This window comes from Drosophila melanogaster, chromosome 3L, assembly GCF_000001215.4.
Source record: "Drosophila melanogaster chromosome 3L".
NCBI classification, from domain to species: domain Eukaryota; kingdom Metazoa; phylum Arthropoda; class Insecta; order Diptera; family Drosophilidae; genus Drosophila; species Drosophila melanogaster.
The window spans coordinates 25,834,886-25,855,747 of record NT_037436.4 but is presented as its reverse complement, the minus strand read 5'-3'; the positions used below and the strand labels follow the sequence as shown (position 1 = coordinate 25,855,747).

Sequence of the window (20,862 nt, the reverse complement as noted above, 5' to 3'; positions counted from 1 at the left end):
GAACGTGGGAACGTGACGATGGGGTGAGGCTTAAGCAAGGAATTGTTTTAATTAGGGGACGGATGTTTAGTCTACCAGTGGGTGACTTATCTAGAATTGGGGTTTTTTCCATTCTCGAGGATCATATAACAATCTTATTCTTAACTGTTGGGTACATCCGGAGTAGTGTATGTTGTGTTGGGGTGTATATGTTCTAAGTGTATTAGTATGTAGGCATATGCTTAAGTCTTAGGGACTGGATATGTCACTATATATAATATATATATATATATATAGTGATATATATATATATAAATTAAACTAATTATGTTGGTGTAGATCCCTCGCCGCGGTCTCCGGCGTAGGTTGCAGGTATCCGGGAGGCAGGGCGGTTGCCGCAGACCTCTTCTCCCCAGAATTAGAATATACGGTGGGAGAACGTCTCTCCGTTGTTGAGTGCCCTTAAGGCTAGTCAACCAATCAACCAATTTAATAATGACAGCAAGAGCTGGAGTCGATTCAAGGCGCGATGCGCTCTTTATTGAATATAAAATCAAACTGAACTTAGGGCTAACAAAATATGAAACTCATACCGGCCACTCCAATGGGTAGTGTTTGCCGGCTATGCACGGGCTTCCGGCCAGACGCTGTGTCAGCAATTTGGCCGGAGCGAGTCTTCGGACGATCGGTCGTAGCCGTCGCCCGGTTAACTTAGTTAACTTATATATATCTCGACCTTCCATTTACGGAACTTTTGTAAGGTGGGGGCCTTAAAGATTTGAATACCTTACTGGTCTCTGAGCATAAAAGTTATTGTAGCGGAATTAAGGGATTTTTCCATTACAACGTACCGTGGCACACCATAATAGAATAAAATATCATGCAATGGTTTCTCAATGTCTTCGATGGCTTTTGATTTTATTATTCTGCCCTGTGCAAGTTTGGAAAATGTATCTATGGCAATTAAAACTAATTTCTTTTCCGTCGAATAGATATCCATGTGTATTATCTGTCCTGGATATTCAGGGATAGGTGTTTTAGATATCTCTGCACTGTTTTATTAGAGCCGCTATTTTCTGTTTCATCTTGGGAAAGTAAAATTTGCGATTGTTTTCTAGGGTATTTCGGTGAGCTCTATTATGAATTTGGAGGATTATTTCCTCTTGTTCTGCTTCTGTTGCGAGGTCTTTGACAATTAAATCTCGATTTATCGTTTCTGAAGTGTTGAGGTTCGATTTTCTGTATTTCTCCCATTATTTTTTCTTCAGTAAAGATTCCATTTTTAACTGATGGATTAAGATATTTTTTTAGTATTTTAACAAGTGTTTCATTATCGTACTCTGGTTGGCTTATGATGTGTCTGTGAAATGTGGGATACAGTATGCTGAAGTTGTAGTCTGTGTCAGTTTTTATTTTTATAAGGATTTGATTTTTAAACGCAAATATAGGTACCTCAATACTCGGAATCAAATATTCGCCAGAACTTTCTGAACTATGCTGAGTAGTAACCGAATTTATTTCATTGATTCTTGACAACGCGTCGGCTACAACATTTTCGTTACCGGGTCTGTAAAGTAATTCATGATTGTATTCTTCGAGATAGTTTTTCTACCTTTTTACTCTACCGTTTCCATTCCAGTTACTAAGAGAATGCGTTAAGGGCTCGTGGTCAGTGAAAATTTTCCCCTTTGCTTTACCGTACAGGTAATTTTTGAATTTTTTTAATGCCCATATTATCGCTATCATTTCTTTCTCGTTTGTTGCGTAATTCTATTCTGTAGTTGAAAGTGATCTGGACAAGAAAGCGATTGGCTTGTCATTCTGTGATAAAACCGCCCCTATTGCGTAATTAGATGCGTCCGTGTTTAGCTGGAATTCTTTATTATAGTCAGGGTATTGTAGTATTACCTCTTTAGATACAAGTGCGTTCTTTAGTTTGTTAAATGCTTCTAACGCTTCTTGATTAAGGTCAATTAATTTCTTTGCAGACTCTCTCTTGGACACACGTCCATCTTCCCCTCTTAAAAGGGAGCTAAGTGGTTTTGCCATCTTAGCGAAATCCTTAACAAATTTTCTGTAATAACTAGATAAGCCAAGAAATGCTCGTAGTTCTTTCACCGTTTTAGGCTGAGGATAATTGGCTATGGCCAACACTTTATTCGGATTTGTCTCGATGCCTTTGTCTGAGAATTTTACTCTCGCATTTGTCTAACTGGCATTTCATGTTAGCTTCTTGCAAGGTTTTGAAAATTTTTTCGAGACTTTGGGTGTGCGATTAACTATCTTCACTAAAGATAATAATATCGTAACATATTTTACCAATATGTTCATGAAGTATATCATCGAGCGCGCGTTAAAATATTGAAGTCGCATTTTTCAATCCGAATGGGAGTCGTAAAAACTCATATGTTCCGTTATTTACGGAGAAGGCTGTTTTTTCTATATCAGATTCCTTAAGTGGAATTTGATGAAACCCACTTTTAAGGTCCACAACTGAGAAAATTTTATTATTGCCAAGTTGGGCCAGTACCTCGTTTATATCCGGTAAAGGGTATTTATCCACTATAGTCACCTTGTTAAGTTTCCTATAATCGATGACCATACGATATTTCTTTTCACCTGATGCGTCTGCTTTTTTTTGGAACAACCCACACTGGTGAGTTGTATGGTGATCGGGATGGACGAATTACTCCGTCATCCAATAATTCTTTGACCTGTTTGTTCTTTTCATCTCTGAGGGGAATAGGGTATTGGTAAAATTTGGAAAACACTGGTGTGTCTGTATTTGTTCTGATCTCTGCCTTGACATTTGTGGTGTATGTAAGTCTTTCGTCTGTTTTAGCAAATAGTGTCGGATACTTTTTTACTTGTTGGTCCAAGTGTTTTCTTTGTTTATCGGTTAAATGGTCTGTTCTTGGGAAAATGCTATTGACTGCTTCATTTTTTTTCCTTTGATCGGCACATTAATCCCAAAAGATTTATACCCGGATGATTGAAAAGGTTGGCTATTTTATGATGAGTTACTTGAATACTGCCCCCAACAGTGATAGCATTAAACTTGGGTTTATTGGGTATGGGATTTGTTACTACGTCGGGTGTCAATAAGTATTTTTTAATATTTGACCACTCCTCCCCTTACATTCAAAATAGAGAAGTGAGGAGTCTTTTATTCTAAAAAATTCAAGGCTGAGTAGTCATACTTATTTTCGTCTTCGGTCCCGTCATCTTGATCAATGTAGTCTTCTAAAGTTTGGTCACAGCATTCCTGTGCTTCATGGTCGGCTATTGCTTGTTCGTAATCAGTTATGGTAGCATTTGCTTCGGCTGTCATTTGCACTGATTGATCATTGTTATTTGTTTGGATATTAAAATTTCTTTGACGTTGCCCACTTTGTTTGTCTGTGCTGGTGGTGGTCTTTTGCCAATTTCAAACTGTGGTCTGTTGATGTAATTTACCATTCTAGTTTGAATACTGGGATCCACTTCCATTGGCTTAGGCGCTGCTGGGCGCAACGGATTAACATATTAAGCTTGCTGAAATTGCAGATTAGGATTCTGCCTTGGTACCCGAATTGCTTATAATTTTGTCCGACCATATTGGGTGCTCGTTGTTGTCCGTAATTAGGGTTATTGTATCTAGGCATATTGATTTGGTTTTTTTTGTGGTAGGTTCCGTGGAGGAACTGGTGGCGGTTGCCGATAATCTGGGTTGTTCGACGTCATTATAGTAAGTGGAGCTGGCGTAGGTCTTAGGCTTGTTTGTCGTTGGTCAATGATTCGAAATTGGTTATTGTTGTTTTGAATTCTACTAGTCGCATAGTTAGTACGGAATGATTGGTTTTCCAGTTTTAAGCACAGATGTAGCGCAGTTGGGAGATCTGTGGGTTCCTTATCCCAAGTAAACGAGATAAGTAACCTCGCAGTCCTCTGACAAAAGTATCCAGAGCTGTATCTGTAAGATTTTGTCATGACCATTTCCGCTTCTCTGCCTGGACCCAAAGAACCAAGTTTGTACAGAATTAAAGATAGGTGCTTATAAACAACCTGGTAAAATTCTTCCACAGACTGATGACTACCTTGTACGATTGTAATCATTCGATATTCGAGTGTTCCCAAGTCACGTTTATCCGCGAAATGTAGGGTCAAACACCTAGAAATAGCTTAATAGCTAGTTTAATATGGGTGGTCTTAATAAATTATTTTGGTTCGCCATTAACAACATTTCTGGTCAAAATTGAAAGAGTAAAAAAAAATTGTATTGTATTTTAGAAAAAAGTGTAGTTGGTTAAAAAAATTAAAAATTTGTAATTTGTTAAATTTAAATAATAATAAAATTGAAGAGTAAACAATATTCGGTGTCGGCATAAGTGTTCAACTTTAGTTGAAGAAATGTTAGAATTATATAAATGTAATTGTGTAAGTATAAAATTTTTTTTTATTTGGTGTGTGTGTGTGTAAATTTTCAATTTGTATAATTGTGCAAAAATTTGTATAATAGTGCGAAAATTTTTATTACATTTGTTTTATTTTATTTAATATTTTTAATTTTTGATTGGGTAACTTAACTATTTAGTAGGTTTTTTTCTTTAGCACTAATTCAATTTCTTTTCTTTTATGTGTTTTGTGTTTAACTTTTCTTATTCACTAACATACGATACTATTACTGCTGCTGCGGCCGCCTTTCCTGATTGGTTCCTTTTTGGTGGTGCTACTGGGGCTCCGTTGTCCATACTCCGTGAAAATGCTCTGCAAACTTGTCAACAAAGCTTGCGGTCCGCCGATGGGCAATTTAAATATTTAAATTTAAAATTGCTGCGATCAAATTCTCGACGGCCAATTTAATGTACCGGAGTCACTTTTTTGAATTTAACCTCGATTTGGCCACTACGCGAACTTTTTTTTTTTGAGCTGTGAAGCCGTCAGCTAGTTATCTGTTAACGTGCGGGTCGCTGTTCGGCCGCCAGTTAATGTTTTATAAATTAAACACTTCAAAAGTAATTTCGGTGTTCTTTATTTAGATGTAAGATTGTGACTGATTACTTAGGTCAATGAGCTAAGCTGAGTTGGCTGCGGCGGCGTCGGCGACAGTTGTAGTGGCGACAAGGCTGCAGCTACAAGAAACTGCTGAGTGAGAAGTTTAGGCAAATGGTCAGCAGCGGATGGCGTGTTCGCTGCAGAGGCAGTGGAAGGGGAATTTAGGTTGCACGCGCCTTGGTGAGGAGGTTATCCAGACTCTAGATCAGCATTTTATTACAATGTAGCGAGCTAAGTTAGGTTGTGCAATTTTTGTAGTTAACTTACATCCATCCAAGATGGCCTCTTAGGGGTGGAAAACGGCAAACAATGCAATAAACAAGTGCGTAGGTATTTGGGGCTTATCAAATATCTTTCTACAGTTGTTTTCTTGCACGACCTTAAAAGGTTCATATGAACGAGTCGCATGAACTTTTTTTTTTTATTTTTTTTTTTTTATTTTATTTATTTAAAACTATAACTAACCATTTAATTTTTTAACATAGACTTAGCAGGTGAATATTACATTGTTGTTGATATTTATTTAGCGGCTCTCAAGCAAAATCTAGGGGATGAGTCCGGAGCAGTTTTCGGGGTGGTTCACTATTGTTCAGTAGGGAGATGCCCCTTATGTTGGGATGCCTATGAAGCCTCTCCATGTACCGATCAGAGAACTGCAAAGCTGGCATTTTTTGCCACTCGACTCACACCCAAAAATTTTATGTGCGGGTGCTACCTGCCACGCACATCGCGAGTACTTACAAACACACACTATAAATCTGCACGTGCAGACAAGCACCCCGTTGTGTGCGCACCCGAATCAATACGGTACTCTGCGTCTCGGGCGCCGATCATACTCGCTACTCGTAACGAAGGATAGAGAAGGCAAACAAAAGGGATGAGTAGGGATGAGTAACAAAAACACTTATGGCTTTACTGTTAAAAACATGGGTGTTTGCAAAAATACTCGGGTAGACCACCCGATAGTCTAGTTCAGTCTAGATAGTCTAGTCAAAGACAAGGTGCTACTCCCATACGTTTTATTTGCACACTATTCTTTCGGCGTGGCTCTAGAGGTCGCTCCAGGCATTCTCGAATTTTTGTTCAAGAGCGAGAGAGCGGAAAGAGCTCATGATGCAATGTAAATTTGACAAAATATGCTCTTCATCTTATTATTATATATATTTTATTATATATATAATATTATTATTAATATATATTATATATATATTATAATATTATTAATATATATTACAATATATTAATTATATTGTATATATTATTGTGTGACATTATGTACATAGATTCGGCTATTACTATTTCTAAGCTATATTTAAATAATAATAACTAACGTTAGTATTATTATTAGTTATTATTATAGCTAACGTTATTATTATTTAAATATAGCCTAGAAATAGTAATAGAATCTATGTACATAATGTCATATAATAAATTTCAAAAATGACTTTATATAAGAATATTTGTCTGTAGAGTATTCAGCTTGCGACGTGTATACAAATTTTAGTATATAATATATAATATATATATATATATATTCGGCTATTACTATCTCTAAGCTATATTTAAATATTAATAACGTTAGTTATTATTATTAGTATTATTATTAGTTATTATTATAACTAACGTTATTATTATTTAAATATAGCTTAGAAATAGTAATAGCCGAATCTATGTACATAATGTCACATAATAAATTTCAAAAATGACTTTATATAAGAATACTTGTCTGTAGAGTATTCAGCTTGCGAATAACTAACGTTATTATTATTAGTATTATTATTAGTTATTATTATAACTAACGTTATTATTATTTAAATATAGCTTAGAAATAGTAATAGCCGAATCTATGTACGTAATGTCACATAATAAATTTCAAAAATGACTTTATATAAAAATACTTGTCTGTAGAGTATTCAGCTTGCGACGTGTGTACAAATTTTAGGCGTACAGAAAATTACTTGCGGCCGATCGTTGCCTGTGCGTCCACTCACACAAATGGTTATTGAGCAGCAGGCACCGGGTGTTTTTTTTACTCGTACCAATAACACCACGTTGGCAAAACACTCGAATATATTTTATTGCCGCATGTAGGGTGTCAGTATTTATAGAGACCCAGTGTTTAGCGGGTGGACGTAGAGTGCCAGTGGCGGGCTGCAGTTCTCTGGTACCGATCGCTGCTTTCTTCTTTATCTCTTCTCTGACCTCGGCTCAGTGTATAAAACATAATATCATAGTGCTGACCCAGCATTGGGCCGGAAACCCGTGCGCAGCCGGCAAACATAGCATATTTGCCTGGCCGCTGCGAGTCTTTGTTAACTATAAGAATCATTTTAAGTTTCAGTTTGAATTTGCATTTACCAGAATAAAGAGCGGCAGCTTGTCAACTTCGACTAAGCGGCGTAAAACATATTTTTATTACTTACTCTGCCAGACCACAAGGCTGGCAGTTAAAAAAGGGAAAGTTCCTCTCAACGTAAATAATAATATTCTGCTCCCCGGACTCCACATAGCAGCCAGCGAAGGAAGCCCTTCACCTCTGGAGGAATCCTGACGACGAAAGTATCGCAAGACGGTGCGATCAATCTTTAAATAATTTATATAAGAAGCTTAAACGAAGTCGGTAACTTCGATCTTCTTCCTATTAGCCTATAATATTTCTTGAGGCGTTGGTTGGCTTGGTTTCTCTTTTTTAGGATATTTAAGTCGTCTATCGAGGGTGATACCGAGACAGTTCGGAGTGGAATTTTCCGGGATTGTGGAAGACGTTGACTTATCGATGTTGCCCGCTATTTCATCCTTTTCTGTCAGGCGGCTAGGATGTCCAGCTGTGTCTCCATTAGCTCGGAGGTCTCGGTGGCAGTGTCTCTCACGTTCAGGAATGCCGTGTCGACAGCGTATGCATTGTATAGCAGAGCGCCAAGGACACTGCCTTGGGGGACAATTGCCCGAATTCCTTTATGGCTATTATTCAGCGGCGACCACATTAAAGCAGTTTTGGATTTTTGCATGGCGGAGGAATTCGTGAGCCGTTTTATTTCTCTTCAACTCACTTTGGTGGCCTTTGGGAGGCTGTAGTGAAGACGGCCAAGCTTCACATTCTGACCTTCGATAAGCTGAAAACCCTTCTTTGCCTAATATCTGCGACGGTTAATTCTTGACCGGTAGTGCCAATTTCAGAAAACCTTACTGGTTTTGATGTTTTAACTTCAGCAAATTTTTTCGCCTGCATTGTTTATTGAGCCTGATTGTATTGTCCGTTATGTTGGACCAAAGGTCTCCCCAGAACCACTTTTGCAAGCACCTAGAAGCGCACGTCTATTAGGACCGTTCCTGTCACAAGACACCAGCTAATGACTCCTTCTGAGCACTCAAGATTCTGGTCCACTCCCGTATCCTTGCCGAGTGAATATCCGCGTTTCACTGCTCCGTCACTTGCAGTGATGTACCTCGTATTGCCGTTCCTGATGCTCACTGGCACTGTTCTCACCAACTGACCTAGTTTCTTCCGACTGTATGCGCGTTGTCACTATCGACCCTATGACTGTGGGCGTTGTCACTTACTGGCCTGGTATTCACTGACTTGTGCTAGCCCTCGGACTCTGTTCCGTCTGTCTGGCCGAGGGTCCTGACAGCACGATCCAGTTTTTTCCCTCTTTTCCCTGCTTCTCCTGAATCGAACTTCTTTTCCTGCTGATGTGTGGCCTTCTGACCTCTGTTCCGCGCTTAAATTCCTTTATCTGCTCGCCAGATGGGAGTTACGTTTTCCTCACTACGAGTTGCAACGTGAATACATAAGACTGGTACACCTGTCAGTATGAGCAAATGCTGGATGTTGCTTAACTCACAATACTCCACGAACGCCAACAATGTAAAAGCAATACCTCGATCAGACTATACTAGACTAGAATATACGACTTGTTTCTCGAGACGGGTTAACACTTCTTCGACACTGGTGCTATTTCCACTACGACAAGGATGGGATTGTAGCTCTTGGATGGCATCGCCATTAGACCGACATAATTCGATGTCCCGAAATGAGCTTGAGGCTGCTGAAGTCATACAAGCAGAAGCATTAAAAAATGAACATGCTTTATTCCCTGCATTTGATAACAAAAACAAATTAAATCGTTCTGGAAGCGGAATGCTTGCGAACGTTTTAGTCTCGGGAATTCCTAGTCATTATTATTTGAAAAGACCAAAAAAATCATGTAAAATGAATCGTTGCTTGTCGAGAACGACGTTAAGTCGAGACATGAAAAATATTTAGTTCCCAGTTAATCCACAAATATCATCAATTCTGGGTAGGGGAAATGTATCTAAAATTAAGATAATACTTTTTATTAATCTTGCAATGTCAAGATTACTGTGAAATTCCATTTCTGAAGGTTCGGCTATTTTGTCGATAATTTACTTTTGCATAATTAGTTAGTTAGTTAGGAACTTAACTATTTTCGTATCGATAATATCGACTTATAAATTCTGCGAATTCGATAAAGTAGTCGCAGCATACGTAGATACCTGATTGTATCTCTTGGGATTAATGTATTGTTGTCTTTAATTGTAGTGATATGTAGGCGTATGTAATTGGAACATGGATCGGAAATTTGACTTTGACGATGTCGGGTCACTCAGCTGCTTACAATTTGTTTCTAACTTTGTTAATTGTAAACATGGAAATGGAGGCACATTAAAAAATAAATAAAAAATACTGATAAAAATACTTATTAGCTCAACAGGTGGATCTGTTTTTCAAATATTGTAGGGCTCTTGGACGGTTCACAAAAACACGGGATTTAAAAAAAACTCATAGAAAAAAATCACAAGGGGGTAGATCGGGAGAGCGTGCGGGCCATTCCAAATCGCCTCTAATTGAGATAAGGCGCTCTGGAAAGTGTTAATGCTCTTAAAGTGCACCGTCTGGTTGAAACCAAGTGTCCCGCAAATCCAACTCTTTCTATAGGATGTTTACATACCGGTCCGAATTCAGTGATACCTCATTTTCCTCAAAAAACCAGGGACCAATAATTCCATCTGAGGAAATTGCACACCACTGTGACCTTTGGTGAATGCAAAGGCGTTTCATGCAATTCTCGAGGGTTGGTGTCAGCCCAGTAGCGCATGTTTTGTTTGTTCCGAAATGCACTCTGTGTTTTAATAACCAATATCCGCTTGAAAAGTAGGCCTCAACGGCAATGGTACGCTCCCCACTATTCCAACGCATTATGGCGACTGAACCGTGTCGAGACAAAATTTTGCAGTAGCCCCTCTTGACCCCGGGACCACTAGAGCTCCGCTATGACATCAACTAACTAAATGGCGCATTTAAAAAAAGGAAGATATGCTTCCGCACCCTCTTTTCATACACGTTACTCGTAGAGTAGATTCGTTGAAAAGTATGAAACAGACTGTAGGAAGCGTTTCCGAGCCGAGTAGATATGGCCATTTGCCGTCCGTATGATATCTCAGGAACTATAAAAGCTAAAAGGTTGAGAAGGTAAAAGGAAGGTGAAAGCATAGACAAAGACGCACCGCAAGTTTGTTAACCCATGTTGCCACACCAACTCTAATGCCCAGAAACCGCACAAAACTGCCACGCCCAAATTTTTAAAAAACGTGTTGATTTTTTTTAACATTTTTATTACACACATTTTTGAAAAACTTTCGATATTTTATTGGTCTTGTAAATTTATATCGATTTGAAAAAAAAAAAATATTTCACACACTCACTATAACGCCCTACAACCACCCAAAACTGACACCCCCACATTTTTGAACCATTTTTCGATATTTTATTCTTAATTTTATGTCTTGTAAACTTCTATCGATTTGCCAAAAAAAACTTTTTGCCATCCCCACTCACACGCCCTAAAGCCGCCGAACCGTTTACTGCCACACTTTGAAACAATTTTTATATTTATTCTATTTTTTCCCCCCCCCCCTATTTCTATCGATATCCCAGAAGAAGAATGATGAAATTTCGACTTCGAATTCACACTAGCGGAGTAACGGGTATCTGATAGTCGGGGAACTCGAATAACGCTTTCTCTCTTGTTTGTTTTTTAGTTTTGTAAATTTCTTGCCACGCCCACACCTTTGCAAAATATTGTGATATTTTTTCCTTTTATTTTTAGTCTTGTAAATTTCTATCAATCTCCAAGAAATTTTTTGCCAAGCCCACCCTTACGCACAGAAACCGCCCTAAACTGCCACGCCCACACTTTTAAACAATTAATACATTTTTTCTTATTTTATTTACCAATATCTATCGATTCCATAGAAAAATTATAAAATTTCGCGATCACATTTCCACTAGCTGAGTAACGGGTATCCAATAGTCGGGGAAGTCGAATATTGTATTCTCTATTGTTTTGTTTTCTCAAATTATGAACTTCTCTTGAGAATGTGGTCACTGTTGTTCATCTTCGTTGTAGTGTTGATAATTTTGATCTGAAATTTTAAGAAGTGTCACTGCTCGCAGTTTACTAATCCATATAGTAGTTAATGTAATGCTGGTTATTTCAGCATTAGTACGTCCTTTTTGAAACTGCTGATCACCTTTTGACCTGCCATATAGGCTGATTAGATTACAAGTTTTTTCTTACACAAAACTCACATTCTCAATTTCAGATCAGCGCCACATCAATTTGATTCCGGAACTAAAATTATATGAACTAAGAGCTGAAAAATATAATGGAATGGTTCGACTACTTAAGCCCGGATGCCGAACCTTACTTCTTATCAATGATTGTCAAAGTCGGCATAAACTTATTCCGTACTTTCACAAGGCAGTTTGGCCATACAGGAAATCCAAAACATTATTATTCGGGCATATGGTAATTGAAAGAGGATTGCCGTGGTTTGCGGAAATTCTTCGTTTATCATTAAGCAAAAATCGACATTTGCAAGTCAATCCCAGAAATTGCGTTGGTACTGTTCTGGCATTAAATGGTCACCGGAAATATTTTTGTATGTATCATGCAAAGCACCCAGAGTCTGCTTTGGGAACAAAGGTAAGTTATTAAAAGCTAGTTTGAATAACAACTTTTGCGGGACCATAAGCGGAGAAAATAACTGGTTTTAACTGGTTTAAAACTAACTGGTTTAAAAGAAATCGTTAGTTGGGAAAATATAAGTTGGGAATAGTTAGAAATATATGGCATACATACTAGATTAAAAAGTTCCATATACGAGGCAAGTTCAATTTATAATTTAAACAAAAGTTGCCGATTGCTTTTATATTTAGTTAAGTTCAGTACTAACAATATTATAGATTAAAACGCGGAACACTCTTCCATATACACGGGTAGATTAATTTCATAATTTAAAACCAAATTACCGATTTCCTTTAATATAAGATACGGCCAGTGTCGGGTATTAACAATATTATAGTTTAAAACGCGAAACACTATTTTATTAGATATATGGAGCTTCTTAAATGGTTCCTCTGCTTTGTAAATAAAGCTTTGCCTATTTGCTATACAAATCGGGATTAAGTATTATTATTGTTTTACTTCCTCGTATTAAATGTCGGTGCCGGGGTTCCAGTGTGGTTGTTTTGCTTGGCTGACTCAAGAATCGAATCGCATTTGTAGTCATTTTAAAAGCGGACCAAATTAAATTTGTACGTAGTCATCTCAAAGTAATTAGAGGTTTGCGATTTGTCAGTGCATCACAGAAAATGCAAACTATTAAAAACTTTCTACCCCAGCCCAAAACTGCCACGCCCACACTTCTGAAAATGTTTTCATATTTTTTTGATTCTTGTATAAATAATTATGTAGATTTTTTTATAAATCTTTATAATTTTATAATTAATTAAACATCGCACCAGCAATTTTAATAATTTTAATAAGACTGATGGACTGAGAAAATTTAGGTGAATCATTACATGTTATGAATATTTTCTTTAATAGGCATTTTCGCGAATATTTTTTATTTCGAGTCAAATTAATTTTATCAATTTGGGAAAGTATGTTTTTTGCACTTTGATTTCCAGCCTAATATCCTTTCGTTTTTAATTTTAATTTTAGATAAAGTGTTTTCGACCATACGAGTATAAGTTATATATTATATACAGTGATATAGATATAGAGTATATAGTGATGTATTCAATCTCCATGTAAAAAACGTGAAAAGAATTTTTTAAGAACAATGAAGGACCAGTCAGTGAGCATCAGGAACATCAGTACGAGGTTGATCACTGCCAGTGGAGAAGTCAATCTTTAGTTGGCAAAGGCTTCTGGCAAGAGCTTTAGTTCAACCTCACGGACGATACACCTTGTGGCCCCACCACTATAACATCCATTAGTTGGCAAAGGTGCTTCTGGCAAGAGCTTTAGTTCAACCTCACGGACGATACACCTTGTGGCCCCACCACTATAACATTCTAGGTCTCATTCGAGCCTGCACGTGGTCCGATGGCAGAGACGACAAGCGCATGGCGTGGTCAGAAGGGACAAAGAACTACAATCTTAGTCGGCAAAGGTGGTTCTGGGAAGAGCTTAAACTAGACCTAACGGACAATACACCCCACGACACCATAACATCCTAAGTCCCATTCCTTCGTTGTTCCGCGTCGTCTTTGGCAGGTGTGCTATTCCTGTTACTCGTAGAGTAAAAGCAAAGACACTAGAATAACAAGACGCGTAACGCCGTACGATTTTTTTGCACCCGATTTCTTCGGCGTGGCTCTAAAGCTGACTCCAGGCTCTCTCGAATTTTTTGTTAAAGAACGAGAGAGTGGAGAGCTCTACAGCGAAAAGCTCTTTTATACGCATGCAGTGACAGCCGACAACTGTATGTGTGCCAGTTACCCAACCCGTAAATATAGCATTCTGCCCCAGTTAATAAACAAATTTCAAACTCCAATCTCATCAGCATTTCAATTATCAAACCATTTCAAATATTCAAGCCGTAAATATAGCACTCTGCCCCAGTTGATAAACAAATTTCAAATTCCAATCTCAGCAGCTTTTCCTTTGCCCTTGTTTTTGTCGCCAACACTTAGCCACCCGTTGTCGCCAACACTTAAGGTACCCGATAAATTACCAAACTTAAAGTACACACCACTTCCACTTGGAGAACAAGCCATGATCAACTTATTGCGCTTTAATCAAACTGCATCAGTCATCAAATTTGAATTTCACTATGCTGTGAAATAATTTCAGTGTAAAGCTTTTCTCCTAACCATATTTGAAAGTTTAAGAAAATCCTAAGAAAAGCTTCTGGTCGAGATTAAGTGGATTAGGATTAAGATTTAGAAGATCAGTTTAAATCGGGACGAGATCGTGATTGCAAATCAAAGATAAGCAGTTGAAAGTGTCTTGTAATGGTATAAGTGGAAAAGCCTATCATCGAATAAATATTTAAAAATATTAAAAATAAAAATTATTTATTTAGGGCATTTATTTATTATTATAAAGTAACAATTTTTATTGGCGCCCAACAGTCCTTGAAAATATTAACGATAATAAAAATATAAAACGGAACTCGCGCTGCCAACAACTCACATTTTTAGTGGAAAAATTAAAACATCAACATTAATTCAACGGAATTGTGTCAGTGATCGTGGAAAAACTTAATTGGAAATTATTTAATGCAATAATCCACTTATGAATTTATTATTTAAAAAGGGGGACTGAATACTTACTACAAACAACAAGAACACAAGAATAATAAAAATCAGACTCAACAAGAAAAATAAAACCAAATCAAAATCTAGAACCAAAAATATTTTAAAAAATCAACACCAAAGAGGAAGGAAGAGCTGAGGGCAATCCCTCGCTACAAATAAATACAAAAAAATTGAAGGAAGACCCAACCAGATAATAATCAGGACAATTAACCTGAAGGAAGACCCCAACAGAGAGTAATGAGCACAACTAAACGGAAGGAAGACTCCAACGGAAAGTATCGTGAGCAAAAAATATTATTAAGTCTTTTAAATAAATTAATAAAAGAAGAGCTAGATACTATAAAGAAATATTACAACATTAATGGTAACAAATAATTAAAGAAAACAATCTGAAAAATTTAATAAATAGTTTTGAAAATTGGGATTTAACAATGGCAACCGGAGGCATATCACCAACCTTTTCTGGAATTGGGTGAAGTGACCAGAAAAATTGAAGGGATAGAAGGGCAGTTAATCGCTAGCAGAATCCAAACAATTGACCCAACTATAAAATGGGAAACTACCCTAGGAGTAGTTAAATCCTTACCAAAGTTCATAAGTGAAATAACCCAATACGTAGGCTGGAGAGATCGGCAGAAACTTCCATGAGTCTATATAAACTTAAAAGCGAACAATATCTTATCGCTTTAAGAATTCTACGTAATACAATCATGGGAGCAGCACATGATGCTCTAACTAACCATGGTACAGTTTTAAACTTTCAAGCAATTCTTTCTAGATGGGATTTTATTTATAACGATAAAAGACCAATCCATATTCTCGAATCAGAATTAAGCATCTTTAGACAGGGACGCGCTTAAGCATTACAGAATTTTACAACGAAGTAAACAATAACGTGACATTACTCATAAATATAATTATAATGACATATGGAAAAGACAGCGAAATAATCAAAGAAGCGAATTAAACAATTAGGAGCAACGCTCTTAGAAGCACTCTCTTCCCTTAACCCACCCGCCAAATGCTCTGGCAAAGTCTCAAGAACTAGAGTCTAACAACTTTCGAGCCCAATTTACCAATAGGTATTATGGATTTCGGATTTAAAACAAAAATCAGGGAAACGACCTAAGATTTAATCCAGTAGATTCCGGACAGAATAATAATACATCAAACGGAATGAATAATAATTGAAATATTAATCAGAATAACAATCTGAATAATAATTGTCATCAAAACAGGAACTTTGGACAAAATAATAATTGGAATTTAAATAACAATTATAATGTACATCCCCCACCAGAAGCAATGCAGGTAGATAGTCCCATAAGGTATGGAAATCGTCCGAATATTAACTACTATCGTCAGATTAACAATTAAAATCGGGGGTTTAATAATAACAGACAGAATTATTATAATTTTTCGCAAAGAAATAGTTTTAATCGATATCTAGCACAAAAAACTGAACTTCAAATCCCATTAAAAAAAGGAGCAAGCAACTAAAAATATTGATAGACACAGGAGCCACATCTTTCTATATCAAAAAGGGAATTTATGAAAATAAAAAAGAATTGCCAACTTACAAGAAAGCATCTACACTTCGTGGATACTCAATTATAAAATATTACCATATGTAAACAATATTTGAAACAAAACATCTATTTTATTAAATAGAAGGTTTAGAATCCGACTTATGAATTGCGTATAATCTATGAAGGAAAATTGGAGCTAATATAGATACAGAAAAGGGTATCATAAAATATATTGGGAAGAAAAGCTGGAAAATTATGACAATAAGGAAAAAAACGATTTGTGTTTAATTGTGGAAAAAATGATCTTCCATTTAAAGAATATATTATAAATAATACTTTGATGAACAAAAAGTATTTAAAACCGAAACGGTAAAGGGCGAAGGATGTTTGTTTATGTAGCTTGGGATCAAAGAATCTTGAGCATGTCGACGTTGAATTATCCGTCAACAAAAAAACTAATAGTTTGAGATCCACAAATCCTGAACACGACGTCGTTGAATTTTCCGACAAAGAAAAAATTCATAATCTAATAATAATTTTAAATCAAATAAAAAATTTCGAAAATAAGATTATGAATAAAATTGAAAAGGAGCGTTCTAAAATAAATATGCAACTTCCTTTTCGAACAGATATTTGAGGAGAAATAAATACTGGCAGTGATATGGCAATTTAAAGCAAGCATTTCGTTAATAATGAAATCGATAGAATGCTAAAGGCACAATTTATAATACCAAGTATAAGCCCATATAATTAACAATGATAACCGATTTGCCATTTTAGCCGATTTAGACGATCTACCAAATTCTGACAAAGACATTAAGAAGACCCCTAAGCCGCCACCAATCTATTGTACATGGACCTTATTAGAAAAGACAGTTTCCACATAATTCCACTGACCAAGGGCAACATTCATGAAACAAAACGGAAGTCAAAACGGAAGTAAACTTCAGAGCGCCAAATACCTCAAAAATCACAAGAAAAACTTTTTTGAAGAAAAACGAGAGTCCCCATTTATAACCTGCAGTATCTCTTACACCGTAGAATCTCTATTGAAGAGCCGCTTAAGCGCAAAGGACCCGTACAGTGTGCAAATTGCCAAGAATATGGTCATACAAAAACTTATTGTACCCTTCGCACTGTATGTGTAGCTTGTGGTGAGCTTCACAGCTGCTGACCCCGGTATGAAAAGGTAACCACACAGCAAACTACAGAGGTTGCCCTGTACATAAGGATCTAAAAAATCGGCTACACCAAAAAGTGGGCAAAGCACGCCGAGCACAATTATACTCTCAAAACATACACCTGATGTCCACTTAAACAGTCTGACCAACAGCAACGTAACATTTGGAAGTGCGCTTAAATCAGGTTTTGCATCTAAAAATCCTACAACTCCATTCCCACTCGCCGAACAAAACAAGGTAAATGCTGATCAGCCAAAAGACAGCCACAAGGCAATATTGAAACAATGATCTTTAACTTGCAACAAAGCATGACCGAATTCTTGACATTTATGAGAACAACTATGGAAAATCTTATGCGTAATTAGGATCTATTGATACAGATGCTGGTATCGCAGCAGTCAAAATAATCAATGGCTTCTGTTCACACATGAACACGAATATATTTAAAGACTTACACTTTTGGGCTCCGTTCATATCTTATGTAAATGAAACGAGAGCGATAATTTATATTTAGGATTTTGTTATCTAAGGCGACATGTGCAGTGCTCAAAAACATGTAATCTAAGTGCACACTACATGAGTCAGTCACTTGAGATCGTTCCCCGTCTCCTAAAATAGTCCTTTAGTGGGAGACCACAGATAACGTCCTCGCCGCTCAAGATAGGCAGATGTGCCGGAGCGTGGGACCTCGATAAGGCGGGGACTATTTACTTAGGCCTCTGCGTAGGCCGTTTACTTTAAGATGCGATTCTCATGTCACCTATTTAAACCGAAGATATTTCCAAATAAAACCAGTTTCTTACAAAAGTCTTCTCATTTGGGATTTTACATTTGGTCAATCGAGCCTTAAATCGACTCTGCAGTTTCCCCCTATATGGTAAGGGACTCAGAGAAAGGCCAGCTCCTTTAAGCATTGCTAAGTTAATCTTACAGCTAAAGGTAGCAAAAATAATTAACTCTTGTTTTCCCCTATATGGTAAGGAACAGAGTATAAATATAAAAAGCAAAAAGATACAAAAGAATCTTTTATGTTTTAAATAAAACAAGCACCTTATAGCCTATAGCTAAAGGTTGCTTTGTGTACCATTATAAATTGTGGTAAGGCGTGCTTGAGGCCAAACATCAGCAATTGTGGAATTAAAAACAAACAACAAAAAAATCATCTTTAAACATTGACGTCAACGGAGCCTTAAAGAAGAGAAGGAAGTCAAATTCAAAGGAGCCTCTACCAGCAGCAGAAGCAGCAACAACGACGACATCAGCTAAGTCAAAACAAGAATTTTCTGTTTATACAAACACACATATATATATAAACACATATACAATACATACACACGTACTATATATATTAAGAACTTACAATCAAATCAAGCCCATCTATATAAAAAAAAAAAAATGTTCAAATTGATGTCAGAAAAGACTATTCCATTCCTTAAGAAGCAATCCGAAATTATTTTGGAAATTAGAAAGTTGGAAGTAAAACCAACATTAACAGATGTAGAAATTCTAAATTTAAATGAGCTTCAAAAATGTTTCATTGCTAATCAAAGCAATTTGTTGAAGATCGGCGTTGTCGATAATGAATATTTTAACACGAAGCAGTATGATTTAATAATGATGGTGTTAGAAAAAATTAAAAATAAAAATGAAAAAATTAAGGGCGAGTCGGTAGAAAACACTGGCCCTAAATCAAACACTGTCCCTAAATTAGCGAACTTGAATTTGACAAACCAAATATTCTAACAGCCATTAATAGTCGACTCAGTGGCACAATAAATAAAGCTGAAATGTCGACGGTTGTTAAGGCGGAGGAGTTACCAACCCTGCCTAAAATATAGATACCCACTTTCTTTGGTGATTCCAAAGAATGGGATCTTTTTAATGAACTCTTTACAGAGCTCATACATGTGAGAGAGGATCTCAGTCCTTCTTTCAAATTTAATTATCTAAAGTCAGCATTAAAAGGAGAAGCCAGAAATGTGGTTACTCATTTACTGCTCGGCTCTGGAGAAAATTATGAAGCCACTTGGGAGTTTTTGACCAAGCGGTATGAGAATAAAAGAAACATATTCTCAGATCATATGAATAGGCTTATGGATATGCCAAATTTAAATTTGGAATCCAATAAGCAAATAAAGACATTTATTGACACGATTAACGAGTCAATTTATATCATAAAATTAAAGGCACAATTACCAGAAGATGTGGATGCAATTGTCGCTCACATAATTCTTCGGAAATTCAATAAAGAATCAATCAATTTATATGAAAGCCATGTTAAAAAGACAAAAGATATACAGGCACTTTCTGATGTCATGGACTTTTTAGAGTAAAGGCTCGATTCTATATCATCATTTTCACAGGAAGTAAAACCTGTAAAGAAAATGACTAATAATAACAAGAATACAAATTATAGTGACAATTGTGCATATTGCAAACTACCAGGGCATTATTTAATTCAATGCCATAAATTTAAAATAATGAATCCAGCAGAACGGTCTAACTGGGTAAGAAAAAATGGGATTTGCCTAAGATGTCTGAGGCATCCCTTTGGTAAAAAATGTATAAGCGAGCAGCTTTGTTCGACTTGTCGTAAACCTCACCATATTTTTTTCACTTCGTAGGTCATAATCCAGAAAAAGTGAATACATGTAGAACAACAGGTCAAGCCTTGTTGGCCACGGCCTTGATTCAAGTAAAGTCGAGGTATGGAGGCTTTGAACAATTAAGAGCATTGATTGATAGTGGCTCTCAAAGCACAATTATTTCAGAAGAGTCTGCACAGATTCTAAAATTGAAAAAATTTCGGTCTCATACTGAAATAAGTGGAGTATCTTCCACAGGAACGTGCATCTCCAAGCACAAAGCGGTTATTTCGATAAGAAATTCTCCGAAAAATTTAGAAATTGAAGCACTTATTCTCCCAAAGCTTATGAAGGCACTTCCAGTCAACACGATTAATGTTGATCAGAAAAAATGGAAGAACTTTAAATTAGCCGACCCCGATTTTAATAAACCGGGTCGTATTGATCTAATCATTGGAGCAGACGTATATACTCACATTCTGCAAAATGGAGTTATAAAAATAGATGATCTCCTTGGGCTAAAACTGATTTCGGGTGGATAGTTTCTGGATGTAAAAAATCCAAAGGAAAAGAAACCATTGTAGCCACAACAATAGAAATAAAAGAGTTAGATCGCTACTGGGAAGTGGAAGAAGAAGAAAAAGATGATATCGAGTCTGAAATCTGTGAAAATAAATTTATCAAAACGACAAAAAAAGATTCAGATGGGCTATACATTGTGTCAATTCCATTCAAGGAGGATGTCACCTTAGGAGATTCAAAGAAACAAGCGATAGCTCATTACATGACTCTGGAGAAAAAACTAAAAAGAAATGAAAAACTTAAGGTTGACTACGCTAAATTCATGAATGAATACATGGATTTAGGACACATGATTGAAGTGAGTGATGAAGGCAAATATTTTTTACCGCACCAGGCAG

At 36.7% G+C, this 20,862-nt stretch overlaps 1 protein-coding gene and 1 non-coding gene across 5 annotated transcripts in view; one reads left to right on the top strand and one right to left on the bottom strand.

Annotated features, from left to right (window-relative positions):
* The window catches only part of l(3)80Fg (lethal (3) 80Fg), a 215,672-nt gene that overhangs the window by 158,365 nt on the left and 36,445 nt on the right, over positions 1 to 20,862 (top strand). For all 3 annotated transcript variants that reach the window (NM_001015187.3, NM_001015188.4, NM_001276235.1), the window contains one exon: positions 11,641 to 12,023. In NM_001015187.3, the coding sequence (NP_001015187.2) occupies positions 11,641 to 12,023 (383 nt within the window). The remainder of the gene's footprint in view (positions 1 to 11,640; positions 12,024 to 20,862) is intronic.
* asRNA:CR45182 (antisense RNA:CR45182) lies at positions 11,246 to 11,927 on the bottom strand. 2 transcript variants are annotated; one of them, NR_125321.1, is made up of 3 exons: positions 11,790 to 11,927; positions 11,627 to 11,740; positions 11,246 to 11,576 (listed from the first exon to the last, which is right to left on the bottom strand). The 2 variants fall into 2 exon arrangements; NR_125322.1 differs by having other exon boundaries at positions 11,246 to 11,460.